Raw genomic sequence first — 15,432 nt, forward strand, 5'->3', positions numbered from 1 at the left:
TTGTGTTTTAAAACGCAGAAAAGAAAAGAGACATGAACTAATTAATGATGCATGTAAAGAAAAAATTATTTCAGAATTCAATTTTCATTCACTCTTCCTGCTTATACCTCCTGTGTCACTTTCTCACTTCTCCAGCTTTGTTCAGCAGGATGCTGCTACTTTGTGTAGTGCATCAACAGCCTGCCCTGGCTTCCTGCATTTCTGGTCTCTAATGATCAGTACAAGGAAGAGAGGAAATGTGTGTGTTTATGCATTTTTGAAAAAGCAGAAGCGTGGGCGGGAGGGAGGGAGGGAGAGAGAGAAAGAGAGAGAGAGAGAGAGAGAGAGAGAGAGAGAGTATGGAATGTTGTGATGTCACTAGCTAAGTCATACACGAAGGCAAAGGAGGACAGCAGTTCTCATTCTCCCAATCTGTAACGCCTGCTGTACACCGTCCGCACCCAGCTGTGAGTATGACTGTAGTCTTTCTTATTCCATTCGTCTTTCCCACACTGACTTTTGCTTTCTAACTCTTCTCCCATCACCCTTCCAGATTCTGCAGACTGTACTATAACTGACTGACAGCCATCACCCTGCCTTTGTCTCTCTTTCTCCATCTGTCTTAGTCCTTCTCTTGAAAATTTTTCCATTCTTAAGGGATGTCTGAACTAAATGCATGCTCCTCTCTTCACTCACAGCTCTTGAAGTTGAGTTACAGCCACAAAAAGACAAGGCTAAAATAGAACTCAAGTGCCTCGTTGGGGTTTGTAAGAGGGTGGGGGATTTTTTCTTTGACGAATCTCCTCCCATTTAAGCAAGAGAATCAGCATGTTTGAGTCTCACACTGCTTTAGAGAAAAGGAGTCTGGCAGGGCAAATTAACAACGACAACCCAAAAGACAGTGAAGAAGGTAAACAGGAAAAGTTTAAGTAGCTGCACGAGAAAATCCAACTTGACACAAAGCTATAATGTGACAATGAAAGAGGGCTACAAAACTGAGCTACAAAAGCGCCAGAGTGAGGGCAGATTGTTTCCAGATGTTGTAACTTGTCATTTTTTTTTACCCCCACAGCGGGACAAGCTGCTGGCTGCTGCTCAGTGATGAGCGAGTGTGTGTGGTGAGTGAGTGAGTGACAGGGCTCAGGAGCAGGGCCGGCACCCAGGCGCAGACTCCATACACTCCAGCGCACCTTTTTTTTTTTTACACATCTGGCTGTAAAGGATTGGACACACACACACAGCCATGTTGCAGCAGATTCTGAAGGAAATGTACATCGACCCGGATGTGTTGGACGCTCTGAACGAGGAGCAGAAGAAGACATTGTTCCTGAAGATGCGACAGGAGCAGGTCCGACGCTGGAATGAGCGAGAAGAGAAACTGGAACACGAGGAACCACGCAAACCCAAACAGAGGCCAGGTACGCTGTCTTCACCTCCCACACATTTACATTACAATGCAAATGCATCATCCATCCAAAGTGGATTCTTGTTTAAATTTACAGGAACACAGCCATTGATGATTCATCCTGTACTCAACCAATTTGCGTCCAATCAAATACTCTCTAGAACACATTTGTCCCACCCCTTAAAAACAATGCCCTACATTAGCAGCAAAAATGCAAGCAAGCATGGGGTGTTCATGTAGATGTGTGTTTACTTAACTTCCTGCATGTTATTGTCCTTCCAAACAACCACTTGTGTGTTGAAAAAATGGTTGGAGATTGTATATGTGTCTGAGCTCATTTCTGATGTCAGCTGAATTAACTCTGGCACGCATATGCACACAGTTTAGTATATGGCTAGGGTGTGTATGCAACACTGAGTGAACATTTGGACCCAAAAGCTTGGTGGTTAGAAGTCTACGCTTTAGGATACAGAACATGACAAGGACACAATGGGCCAGTGGGCAGTGAGAAATTTTACACAGCTCTATTTAAACTTATTTAGCTGTATTTTTTAAGCCAGGCATTGGGTGAGTCTGTTTAGATTTTGTCAAAGATGTGGAGTAAATCGAATGCTATTGGCTGTTAAGTCAAATCAGTCAAGCCCTTTGACATTTCATCCCTGATTTCCTATTTGCAAAGGTCAACATTCAGATTCAAATCAAGGCTCCCATAGTATTTCATGGTGCTTTAAGGTGATATCTGTAACAGACTGATCTGTAAGGCACGTTTCGATAATCATACAATATCTCCAAATATTCAACAAATCATGAGCAATGTCACAATATATCATACTGTTAATATTACTGGTATTATAGGTATTTCAACACCAATTAACACCATCGTTAATCAGAGTAACAAGTAACTGATTGAATGCTGAAATTAGTTGAAACCCCATTGAATATATATATATATATATATATATATATATATATATATATATATATATATATAAAAAAATATATATATATATATATATATATATATATATATATATATATATATATATATATATATATATATATACACACACACACACACACACATATTATACATATTGTTTTGTTTGTCATAGAGTTGTACTTCTGCTTGGCTAGTGTATTGTGTGTCCCAACTTTAACCTCTGCGAAACTAAATATCATGATTAAATTTTGCTACATATTGCTATATTAGACACATAATTTTCTTTTCATGGATACTTTCACTTTGCACTTTCCCAGCAGTCCATTCAAGAGGAGGTGGCCTTGATAGGCAGCACTTTAAGGCAGAATTTGTCAATCAAATCTGTCAAGTTTACAAGCCAGCATAATGACAGTAACCTTCTAAGGGTTTTATTTCATTGAGCATCAGATCTGCCCTTCTTAAAGATGTGTGCTTCTCCCATAATTCAACTCAGGAGTTGGTGGAAAAAATGGTTGCTCTCATTCAGTACTGTAAAACCAGAAAAAAAAAAAATCTTGATAAGAATATTTTATACATCACCACATGTAAAAGTATTTTGAGGACTCCTAGCAAAATATTCTAATTACACTGGGAAAGGTTTGTTAAGACATTACACACACCCAAACGTTCTCATCAAAACACACCTTGCAAATGTCATTGTCTGAATGAGAGAGTCAACGCATGCTAATATAACCTTTACCATACCGGTCTTCTCATGATTCTTTTAAAGCCTGTCAGGACTAAATATGGTATGATTGTAGAGTCAGTGACTCAGATGTGAAATGTTCAGCTGATAGTATGGTTTGAGTAGGGTAGGCACATCCTGTGTAATGGCGACAAGTGACGATGAAAGTTCACAGAAACAACTCAGCACAGAAACCACAGAAAGGAGTGATACATGCTTTCAACCTAGAAACAGCTTTATAAAGCTATGATTTCCTGGTGAAAAGGCATGAGAAAAGAACCAAGAATTGACATTAATGACTTCCCTATTTCAGTTAGTTAAAGGTATGGTTTCTGCTTTTGATTTTCTAAGCTAAGTCACATTACAGATAATCCAATGTCAAATGGGTCAGACAAAAAAACAAACAAACAAACAAACAAACAAAAGACCAGTAACATGTATTAACAACTCTACATAAATGTGTTCATTTATCTACATTTATCTGAGAGTTACATTTTGAATACACAGATGATGATACAGTGTGTAATATATGCATACTGTATGAGGAATATACACATATTAATTAAAAAACATTGAACATACAGTATATCACAGTTTGTCATACAGTATCTTGCATAAGCATTCGCCCCTCTTGAACTTTTCCACATTTTGTACGTGTTACAACCTGAAACTGAAATGAATTTATTTGGCATTATATATGGCCTGGACCTAATTAGGAAATTGAGTGGGTTTCATCCTGGCTCTTGGGTGCTGCGACAGAAAAGGAATCGCTCAATCATCGGAAGATCACAAGTTTGAATCTCAATAATTCCATAGCCAGTAGATCGTTGGATATTGGCTATGCCCTTGTTGATCACGGCAACACTAGCCAATCATAGGTGTCTGTGAGCTCATGTACGTGAAAGAGCACAGACAGCGCTTTGCTGTAAGTGTGTTAGGCTGACCTGTGATGCTGCATGAGCAGATTAAAATAAATAAATAAATAAATGCAGTCAGCTGGCTTCACATGTTTTGGAGTATGTGTTCATTCTTCATCTTTCCTGATTGGTAGTTCTCATACTGGAAGAACTGGCTGGGAATTTGGAATTGGCAGGTGACCAAATTGCGGAGAAAATGGCTTGCTAATGTAGATTAGCACATTTAGTCAGTAGCTGAGTTTATGGCCTTGAGTTCATTGCTATAATTTGTCCCTTACAAAAATAAACAACAACAACAACAAAAAAAACAAGAGACCAGCTCTTTTTCAGAATTTTTTAGTTCAATTAAATTTTGATTCAGAACCTGGATTTTAAATTCCTTTCACAGGCCTATTACAACCTTTATCTGTGCACAGTATGTTTGCCACCCCTGTAAGCCATATTGGAGACATCCATGAATGGGACAGCAGTCCAAAACAGGAGGAGCAAGGACAAAGCATGCTCTTAAGATACAAGTGTAATGAATCCGACTGACCGCAGATGAACAAACCTTAGATCAGAATACATTAGGCATTTTAAGCATAAAGTATACAAGGTATACAAGTTCAAAAGACTGCTTTGACATTAGAAGAATCCTGCCAGTCAGCATTTTCAGTGGGCTTTGTGAGAAAACTTTCAATAAAGGAGATGACTCTGGGGACTGCAGGCTGCCTCAGCAGCTGAGCTAGTCATGAGGAGAAGTTCAAACAGGAGCGTTCTGATAACTATAGGTCACACGTAGGCTGGCAGTGCATTAACTTGGCTTGACATGTGCGTCGGTCCAACCTTTTTTCGGCCACGCCAAAGACAAAGCTGTTATTATCAAGTGCATTTCAGGGCTCGCTGGTGAACAGAGAGGCCTCTTTCTCCTCCAGACATATGCAGCTGTTCCTCAGCTGGTCAGTGGTTTCTCTACACCACATTGATACAATATCTTCAAACACAATGGACAATACCGCAACAGACTGTTAGACTTGAATCTACTCTCTGTGTTAAAAATATCGGTTCATGCTATGTGATTAGAGGAGAATCAATTTCTGCTTGTGTCTGCTGTACTGAGTGAAGGTCTTTTTTAGTGTGAAGTAGTGGCTTGCTTTCATTTTAAAAGCAAGACAGGAAATATCTGCCAGGCCATGCTTTATGCCCACAAACAATTTACTGCCAGCAAAGCAAGGAAGTCTACAGGAAGTGCTTGTGCTCAGAACAAGCAGCGGAGAAAGGGGGCTGAAGAGAGAAAGCAAGTGAGAGAAAGTGTGAATAAAGATTTGAATGTCAACCATGGTGAATCTTGTGTAAGCTGTATAACTGGATGAGTCTAGCTGCCAAAGGGATTTGTATATATCTCAGGAAATACTTGGTTATAAAAAGTCAGACTGGGAAAGTTCAAATATTTAGCTTTATAATGATGTAGTGTGACAAGATTTTAGGGGAATTAGTGTGTTTGAGTTCCTGAGAACCAGGAAGTCTACAAACGAAAGCGGATTAGAGACAGTTCAGCGTTTAACATATGGCAGAATCTGACACAGTGTTATGACACAATGCTCATACTGGCACCTTATCAATCAAGAAGGCTTTTCCTTTTCTTACAATTTTCCTAATTATGCTTGTTTTATACACCATAAATGTGTTTTCTATCACTTATTATCATGTGTAAGGAATAATACACAATATGGCTTGCTGTTATTGGAAAATAACCAACAACAGGGTGATATGATGCAGCTGACACGAAGCAGATTACAACACAGCATATCTCAAAGTGTTTTATTTCTCTCAAATTGCAATTCTTTATTTATTAAAAAAGAACACATCATACATTTGATACTTTTACAGTTATGTGTAATGTTCTGGAACATCTGTGAAACAACTTAGTTCCTGTTATCACTTATATTATAGCAGCTATAAACAGCCATAACACTCATCATCCTTTCTTTTCCCTCCCTCTTGAAGCTAATAAGAAAAAAAACACAGCTTGTGATGATACTGAGAAACCCTCCATCCTGAAGTTATAGCTTTACCTCTGACTGTTCCAAAGTTCTCACATTGGAGACTCCTTCCAAAATGTCACATAAAATGTCACCATATACACAAGTTATTACTATAGAAATGATAGCAGATTAATCTAAAACTTGCACCCAGAAATACTGTCAAAGCCGCTGTTATAGAAAATGAATCGAAATTACCCTTTTGATCAATCAGAATCAAGGGTTCAGTAGAGCTGTGGTGCAAAAAAAAATTGTGGTGAAAAATGAAGAAGAAAAAAAGAAAGAAACCTGTTTCTACTGAAAGCCATTTTACTTTTAATTTCAATTACACTGTCAAACATTCTACAAAATTTTATTACAAATATTAACAAATCAAGAATTCTTATGCTTTTAAAACATCTGTGTGAATTCTGTACGAGACACACACCTAAACTTGTTTGTTAAATCACCTAAGTTAATGTCTCTTAAACTGTTCTCTGTCACTTAGCCCTCACACATAGTACTATCTTTGACCAAACATTTTAAGGCCAACCATCATTATTTGTATCTACTGTAGTTATGACCCAATAAGGAAACCTCCAACACGACCTATCCTAAATCTCTCTTTTGTGGCATTTTTCTAAGACACGTCTAGCTGCTCATTATGCTGAATGCATTTTAAGGAGTATGTTTCATATGACAAAATATCAGTGAAGACACAGACGCTATCATGAGGCAATGTCTCATCTATAAAATGAAACCACCTAATAATAAATAACAGAGATATAGTTCAGAAGAAAATGACACTTAGAACTACTGGGCAATACATATATTGAAAGTGATGTTGCCAATACACTGGCAGCCATGCAACGCTGAATATTTGTTAGCTGTTATTGACTGACAGTGTTATATATACCAGCTACACGAACTTACGCTAATGCTAAACTACCCATTTATTTTGACAAATTACCACTTTATATTATTTTCAGTTTAGTCGCCATAGCTATATATTTAAAATTATTCTGAGGTTAAGTTACCTCTTGTATATTTTGAATTGCTACACACATTTGCTATCTGCTGATTGATTGCTTAATTGAAATAGCATGATTTCCAGGAAATGGCATCAGAAGGTATCAAATATATTCAACATAAACATTTCAAAGTGGCATACAACTGTACTAAATATGTACAAATAGTATGCCACATAGTATATAGATGCTCATTTGCTATAATTATGAGAAGAGATTATATTTTAATATTAGCTTTTTATCTCACAATTGCAAGATATCACACAATTGTGACTTTCTGATCTTATAACTGCGAGATATCACACGACTGCAAATATTATATCTAGTAAATGAGTAATTGAAAGTTATTTTCAAAAGTTTATTAACAACTTTTAATAACTCACAGCTGAGACTCTCAACTAAAGGTTCAAATTTCACAATTCCGACATTTTGTCTTGTAATTACTTGTTATAAAATGATTATGACTTAGTGCTTTTGTTTCCATTCAAACCACAACAATACAAGCATATGCAGCAGTGTGTTAACAAGGAATATAACCTAACTGATTTATTCTTTTCAGAGGGAACTGTCTAAGATAGCATGAACAGGTATCCTGAACAGGATAGTGTACCTGCAGTGTTGGTGTAGGGGATACCCTCATAATCAGAAACACAAATCCTCACAACTGCTAGATAAAAAATCACAGTTGCATCATTTTAACTTACAGCTGCAAGGTAGAATTCGCAATTATGAGATAAATCCGAGTGACATTTTCTCATGCTGTAAACAAGCTGCCATACTCAGTATTCCATCCATCCATCCATTTTCCATACTGCTTATCCTACACAGGCTCATGGGGTAGCCTGGAGCCTATCCCAGATAACTCGGGGTACGAGGCGGGGGACACCCTGGAAGGGGTACCAATCCATTGCCGGGCACAATCAAACACAAATTCACACACTATGGACAATTTGGAAATGCCAATCAACCTAGAATGCATGTCTTTGGACTGGGGGAGGAAACAGAGTACCCAGAGGAAACCCCGAAGCACGAGGAGAACATACAAACTCTGTACACACAGGTGCAGAGTTGTTGGCGGGATTCAAACCCCCAACCCTGGAGGTGTGAGGCAAACGTAGTGTAACCACTAAGCCAGCGTGCCCCCCTACCTAGTATTATGTCATCATATTATTGAATAAAATAGAATATGATTTCTGAATTTAACCATAGCATATCCTGCATTAAATTAATAAGTAGATCTTGAGAACTTGTACTGACCCTTTTTAGGGTGTTGGTAGGCTATGTGTTACTTTAGGTTTCTTTTTTTTTTCTTTTTTCTTTTTTTTGAGGAAATATATACAGTGTACATCATGTTTTCATATCAAATGACTTTTTAAGACACATGCTCATGTACAGTATCTCACAAAAGTGAGTACACCCCTCACATTTTTGTAAATATTTGATTATATCTTTTCATGTGACAACACTGAAGAAATGACACTTTGCTACAATGTAAAGTAGTGAGTGTACAGCTTGTGTAAGAGTGTAAATTTGCTGTACCCTCAAAATAACTCAACACAGCCATTAATGTCTAAACTGCTGGCAACAAAAGTGAGTACACCCCTAAGTGAAAATGTCCAAATTGGGCCCAATTAGCCATTTTCACTCCCCTGTGTCATGTGACTTGTTAGTGTTGCAAGGTCTCAGGTCTCACTTTTGTGAGATACTATACATTCCTAAGAACCACCAAGAAGTATGGAAAGATGTTTGCATTATTTCCATTTCAATTTCAATCATGTTAGCAAACCTACATCAAAGACAACGTATTTTAAAGGAAAATCGACCATGAGGCAGGTAGAAAATCTCAAACATTTTATTAATGACATAATAACCAGCTGGCAATCATGGCCTACCTGTTCGACCAGCCTGGTGAGTGTTTTTGTAGCTGGTAGCTGGTCAGACTTAGTAAGACTTTTCAGCACAATCAGTCAATAGACTGCATGGCTAATATTTTTAATGCAGACTAAACCATTAACAATGGCATGGTGGATTGTTTGAGGAAATTCATAACAAACTAGCTACTTTGTTGTTGTGCTATTTGTTATGACAACCTCATCATGTCTTGATCATCAAGTCATGGGCATGTCTGCCTGTTGAGCTGGAATGCTGTGCCGTTGCCATGAGGTGTGCAAGAAGAACCAGTTCATTCTGACAGCCTTTCCTTGTTTGTTGTCAAACCTCTTCTATATGTGCCTGTCCCATTTTCTGAAATGGAACCAATTACACGTCTAAAACTTTTGATGTGTAATGAAAGTATGAATGTTCTTACACCCTTTGTTTTATCCAGTGTATTGTTATCCCCCTCTCTTTTTTAGCCAATGACAAATGTGTATTTATATGTAACGAAAGACTAATCTCAGTATCCCTGTTTCTTTTCTCTGTCTCTCATTGTGTAGCTCAAAGTAAGAGTGTGAGTTGGCTGCTGGGCTGCGACGGTGATGTACAAGTCATCGTCATTGGAGAGATGGACGAGTTCAAGTCCTCCAAGATCCTCCGCTCGGGGTTTGGCGAGAGAAAAGCTGCTAGTCTTCGTAACAATTCCCAGTATGGACACATTCCTTTTCCTTCTGTTTAACTGCAACACAGTACACAGTCATGTATTACACTTCAAGTCATAATTGAAATGTAATGTTTTAACCAGGTAAGTAATTCTGAATCATTGGAATGAAACACAGTCATTTTTGGCAGTCAAATTTGAACTCTGGTGTTGTGTATAGCGATCATTTGGAGATCATTACATCACAAAACAGTTAGGATATTGTCGGCTCCACTGTTTCTCACAGTAACAAGTAACTAGTTTGGCACAAAATGTCATTTTGTGTGTACTAATGTATTAATTTTCTGGAGTGTATCATAGGAACACTAGATGCAAGGTGCAATTACTTCCTGTATGGGAGGGATAGCAGGCTTTTTCTCCCCTGTTAATCACAGCGAAAGCAGCCATTCAAGGGAGATCATGTATGCAGAAGACAGTAGATAGCACTTTGCTCCAAGGGTTTTATACTGCAGCTTAAAAAGAGCAGCAGTTTCAAAAAGATGTTGTGGATGTCCCAGAGGAGGCATGTGTTTGCCTCATGGTATCACACTGTCATGTGATAGGCAAGAGTTAGCTAAATGGTAGGAACTGGCAAGACCAAATAGGGTAGAAAATGTTAAATATCTTCTTTTTGTATTCTTAAAATGAACATAGCATTGTAAGTATATTTTTGTACTTTTGTTCTAATGTTTTTTTCTGTTTTCCTGGAAGCCTAATATCCAAATAAACTGTATATGTATACATATAGTATGCTGTTTATTGTATATTTTTTTTTTTTCTGTTATTATATTCTGCATGTCCTTTTCTTGCAGCAACCAGGAAGCAAGTTTGAAGAGTAACCTTGTAAGCCGAACATCCACAGAACCTGTGCGATCAGGCAGAGAGAATCTCCCACCCAAATCGTTGTCCGGAGTCCAGCTTAATTTAAGGGTGCGTGAAAGACAAACCTGTGCTCAGACACTTTATTAACACCAGAACATTTATCAACAATCGAAAATAGATGGAACACTATTAAAATAGATATCGAACAATCATAGACAAGTTGTCTAATTTTAGCTCACATTTCCCATCATGTGCTACAGTCCATCCATTTTCCACACCACTTATCCTACACAGGGTCACGGGGGAGATGTACTATCCCCTAAGCCACCGTGCAAACCCCCCCCCGTTGCACTAATTCTTTCTGATCTTGTGTGATCTTGTTTTCTTGATCAAGTGTGAATCTCAGAATCTTATGGATGAAGGGAAGAAGGCAGGTGCGCATGTGTTCGGTGTTACTGCATCAATGTGTGTTTGTGTGCATTTTTTCCTTTTTGTGGATTTGTCTGTGTTTGTCTTTGGGCCTGGTGTGAGTGTGTGCTTGTGCTTGCATTTAGGTGCTACTGGATTACGCATTAGTGTGTGTGTGTGTGTGTGTGTGTGTGTGTGTGTGTGTGTGTGTGTGTGTAAGTGTGTGTGCGTGTGTGTGTGTGTGTGTGCGCGTGTGTGTCTGTGTGTGTAGGTGACCTTCCTGTTGCTGTCATTAATCTGGGACAGAGCCATGGGGCAGAGAGACGGACTTTCTCCACGGGGAGAGCCATCACTGCTCAACAGCCAAATAAATCACAACCTCTGTCTCTCTGTCTTTCCACTCCATTCTCTCTCCTTCCCTCTCTTCCTTTTCCACTATTCCCTTCTTTACATTTAACAAAACCTTCCGTTCCTTGGTGCCTGCATCTTTATTTCTCTCATGGCTCACCTCTTCTCTTCTTTGGAGCTCGCTCACTATCTTTGCAGCTCTGTGTCAGAGTGTGTGCGTGTATGTGTGGTCTTGTTACGCATAGTCTGAGACAAATTCGGTTCTGTGCTGCTGGTTTCGGTTCCACCCCTAGAGAACGGCTGAGGGAGGTCAAAGCACTGTGATGCTATGATCTGTGCTTGAGGCTGGATGTGAGAGTGTGTGTCATGAAAAAAAAGTGAGACAGAAAAGAGGAGAGAGCAAGACAGTGTGGTAAAATCTGCAGTCCAGGAGGATGAGGGCGAATTCTCGTGCTCGTCCCCTTCTCTTTCACGCTATACTAATGCGAGGGGGAAGAAGAAGGCTCGCACATCATCGTGGGGTTGCCATGGCAACGCCGTGTGCAGCCGGCGCTCAATAAGATGGACGTAGGCTAGGCGCTTTGGCCACTGCATAATCCTTCAGACTCCTCACATCCTTTAAATGCAAAAATCTGTGGAAACATGTCCTTCAGCCTTTTCTCTAATGTATTAAATATAGTCACAGATGTTCCCGTACACTACTTTCCAGTTGTGCTTGATTTTGACTTTTTAATAAGTATAATAACAGGTCATCTAATTAAGCAGGCTCAAAGTGTTACTCTGTGTGATCCGAGGTCTTGTGTTTTGACAGGAGAACAGTGAAGAAGTGAGGACGCTGCCCCCTCAACAGGTAGGTTTTGGTATTGCATCTTCCATATATACAGTATATGCAGTATATATGCATATACAGTATGTGTTTTTTTTGTTTTGTTTTGTTTTGTTTTGTTTTTTTTGCCAATGACGCCATTTTAAGGGTCACAATTTCTGATCCCCCCTCGATCTCCAGTAATTCCTATAGTGCTATTTAGTTGAAATTATATTCATATTATTTAAACCATTCACAGTGCATTGCTGTAATCAAGTCCACAACCGATAGAATGGTAGATAACGTTATTATTAATAGATTAAATAAGTGCTAGCAATTCTTTGGTTTGGCATGTGAACTTAGTCGGAATCACATATTGCATGTCACATAATACTGTCATGAGACTAAAACCTATTTTGCACCAAATGCTGGCCATGTGCATCAGACCATAATGCATTCATTTCTGTGGTTTCTTGCATTGCTCAATAAATATAATGTACAAATTTCAGTAAATATTCCAACAATGCATTACCTCTGTAACCTCTCTCTCTCTCTCTCTCTCTCTCTCTCTCTCTCTCTCTCTCTCTATATATATATATATATATATATATATATATATATATATATATATATATATATATATATATATATATATATATATATAAAACATGCAATGAGAGTTTCACTTTCCGCTCCTTGGTAGTTGAGCTTGCACAAAGACTGGATTTTTAGCTATGCCAGAGTGTGTGCTGTTACCGTAGACTACTGACTGAAACGTGCTCATTTAGATTATGTTTTAAGTTACAAACCACAACCCTGTCACCTGAAAACATCCTTAATTTAATTTTAAATAGCCGCTATGCTCACCGCTAGTATCCTGTGTACACTCTGATTACCATGACAGCGTGTTGGACACGGTGCTGCTGCACTCTTGTGTAAAATGGGCTTTAAAAAATAATAATCCGACAGTTTTAATTATCATTATAATATATTCCATACATCAGGTACATGTGCATAGAACTGCATTATAAATAGCGGTTAGTAAAAATCCCCCTGACCCCATCCGCATCTCATGGTTGTGGCTCCAAGGTTGAAAACCTATGCTTCAGAGTTTAAGTTTGTTTTCACTGAAATGTTTCTGCTCTCTACTTTCTCCCTAGGTATCAGCAGGTGAACAAAAGCCTGCATCTCCTGTTGAGAGTGTAAGTACGATGGTTAGGTGGGTTATAACGTATCCCAAAGGAATATTTGATAAATGACTACTTTACATTTCCAAACGAATGCTCTAATTCACCACAAACTACATGGGAAAAATGTATAATGATCAATATTTAATATTAATATTGCATATTAACAATTTACCACTAACAGTGTTCAATAACTCATAATTAAATATGCAAGCACTAAACAGGCTTGAATGAGTAGTATTATGATTACACTACTATTAATATGATACATCTAATGAATATTCAGTAATTACTCAGTAATTACTAATAATGTAATGTTTGGTACATTTACATTTACATTTACATTTATTCACTTAGCAGATGCTTTTATCCAAAGTGACTTACAAATGAGAAAGATACAAGCAAAAGTTATAGTTGGTAAGCAAGCAAAAGTTATAGTTGTGGTAGTTATTAATTATAACAAAGTATTAATTATGTAAGGAATATAACGTGGCAGAAAGTGCTGTTATACACAATAATCCGCACTGGGGACCATGCGATACCAGCCCAAAGTAGATTATTTTCATATACATGAAAAAACTAGCTTTTACATGTAGAAAGCATATAGCACAGCGATTTGAAAATAATTACAATATTTAATGTATTAATTAACAAAACATCACGTATTTAATGTTTAAACATTTGTATGTTTCGTTATTATCGTAAGAGATAACAGGAACTAACTTGTCTTGTAGACGTTCCACAGCATGTTGTGGAACGTCTACAAGACAAGTTAGTTCCTGTTATCTCTTATGTTATGGCCACAATAAACAGCCCTTAGTGCGCACACACACACAAATATAGCTTGTCCTTTTGAAACCGGAAGATTGAAAGTCTCTGCCTAAACTCCTCTATCAACAAGAAAATCATAAAAAATCATCAAGACTGACATGGTGCTGAGAAAGCCAGACACCAGACACTTCTTCCATAAATGTCCATCATACAAGTCCCTGTGTATGAGCTGTTAATATAGAAACAGTAACAGAAACCTATTATTCATGTTACAGCTGGTGTGCTGTTATACAAATATAACAGACACCTTCTGACCAATCAGGTTCCACAATTTAAGCATGCTGTGGTACAAAGAGACTTATATACAGTGTCTCCTGGAAAACTACTAGCTCATCAATTACTAATTACATAATGCTTTACCAACCCATTAAAAAACTACTAGCTGATGCAAAGTAACTTCAGTAACTGCAATATAAATTACAGTTACTTTTGATCCTTTATTACTATAAACATGAAAAGGCATGTTCGGAGGAAGAAGAGGTCAACACACCCCACAATATCATCACTATCCCTTCTGAATGCTCTTTGAACATTTTTTTTGAACAGTTGAGTGGTTAAGACATTGGACTTCTGATCTGAAGGTCGTGAGTTCAAATCCCGGCAACTACCATTGCTTAATCCGCAGCTGCTCATTTGTAAGTCGCTCCGGATAAGGGCATCTTCCAAATGCCTTAAACGTAAACATAAGACACTTCCGTCTTTACTGTGTCACGTTTCTTTCTGAATAATTACCAAACACCATCAGAAAGAGATGGCTGATATAAGGACATCACTCTTTGTATATATCGTACTTCCACAGTCTTCTAGATATATTTTCTAAATATTACAGAATGAGTCATTTGTATAAGTAATATTGTATATATCTAATATTGTATATTAGATAACGAGTGTTAGATATGTGTTACTGTGTCCTTCCCTAGGAGATGATTTGGAACAATATTATAAAGTGAAAGACGTTATAGGTCGTTACTAATATCTAGTTAGCTAGTATTACTCCAGGAGATATATAGGATTCTGTATTAGATGCTTAGTTCATAATGAACTTTCAGAACATTATTATTTACTGAGTAATTACCCAGTATTCATTAGTAGTAGGGATGTAACCAAATTCACATATATGCCCTGTTTTATGCTGCGTTTCCAGGGGCATAGTGATAGGATTCACATTTAGGTCACTCCCACTTCTGATTCAAATCCGAATACAAGATACAGATATTTGGAGTACTAAGCAGATACTGATGCAGATATGGAGAGTGGCATTGTGTTACAATCCTAATTAGTAGTTTATAGTTGTGATTCCAGTATTAATATAGTACTACTCTTATAGTACTGAATTAACCGCATATATCATTAAAAATATGTCAGATTGAATCCGAATATTATCTGTGTTTCAGGACAATATCAGTCTGCTACACAGTCTAATACACAGTACTGACTGAGAGATTTTGGATTAATGCATCCCA

General features: G+C 37.8%; 1 protein-coding gene across 4 annotated transcripts in view; it reads left to right on the plus strand.

The window, feature by feature from the left end:
- The first annotated feature begins 309 nt into the window (after positions 1–309).
- zgc:100829 (uncharacterized protein LOC445149 homolog) overlaps positions 310–15,432 on the plus strand; it is a 49,145-nt gene continuing 34,022 nt past the window's right edge. For 3 of the 4 annotated variants that reach the window (XM_053687803.1, XM_017493026.3, XM_053687804.1), the window contains exons 1-6: positions 310–446; positions 1,052–1,397; positions 9,429–9,576; positions 10,381–10,498; positions 11,958–11,996; positions 13,112–13,153. In XM_053687803.1, the coding sequence (XP_053543778.1) occupies positions 1,223–1,397; positions 9,429–9,576; positions 10,381–10,498; positions 11,958–11,996; positions 13,112–13,153 (522 nt within the window). In that variant the 5' untranslated portion in view covers positions 310–446; positions 1,052–1,222. Of the gene's footprint in view, positions 447–789; positions 890–1,051; positions 1,398–9,428; positions 9,577–10,380; positions 10,499–11,957; positions 11,997–13,111; positions 13,154–15,432 lie in introns of those variants that run through there. The other variant, XM_017493027.3, reaches the window with a different exon arrangement.

The sequence above is a fragment of the Ictalurus punctatus genome, chromosome 18, assembly GCF_001660625.3.
Source record: "Ictalurus punctatus breed USDA103 chromosome 18, Coco_2.0, whole genome shotgun sequence".
NCBI lineage: Eukaryota > Metazoa > Chordata > Actinopteri > Siluriformes > Ictaluridae > Ictalurus > Ictalurus punctatus.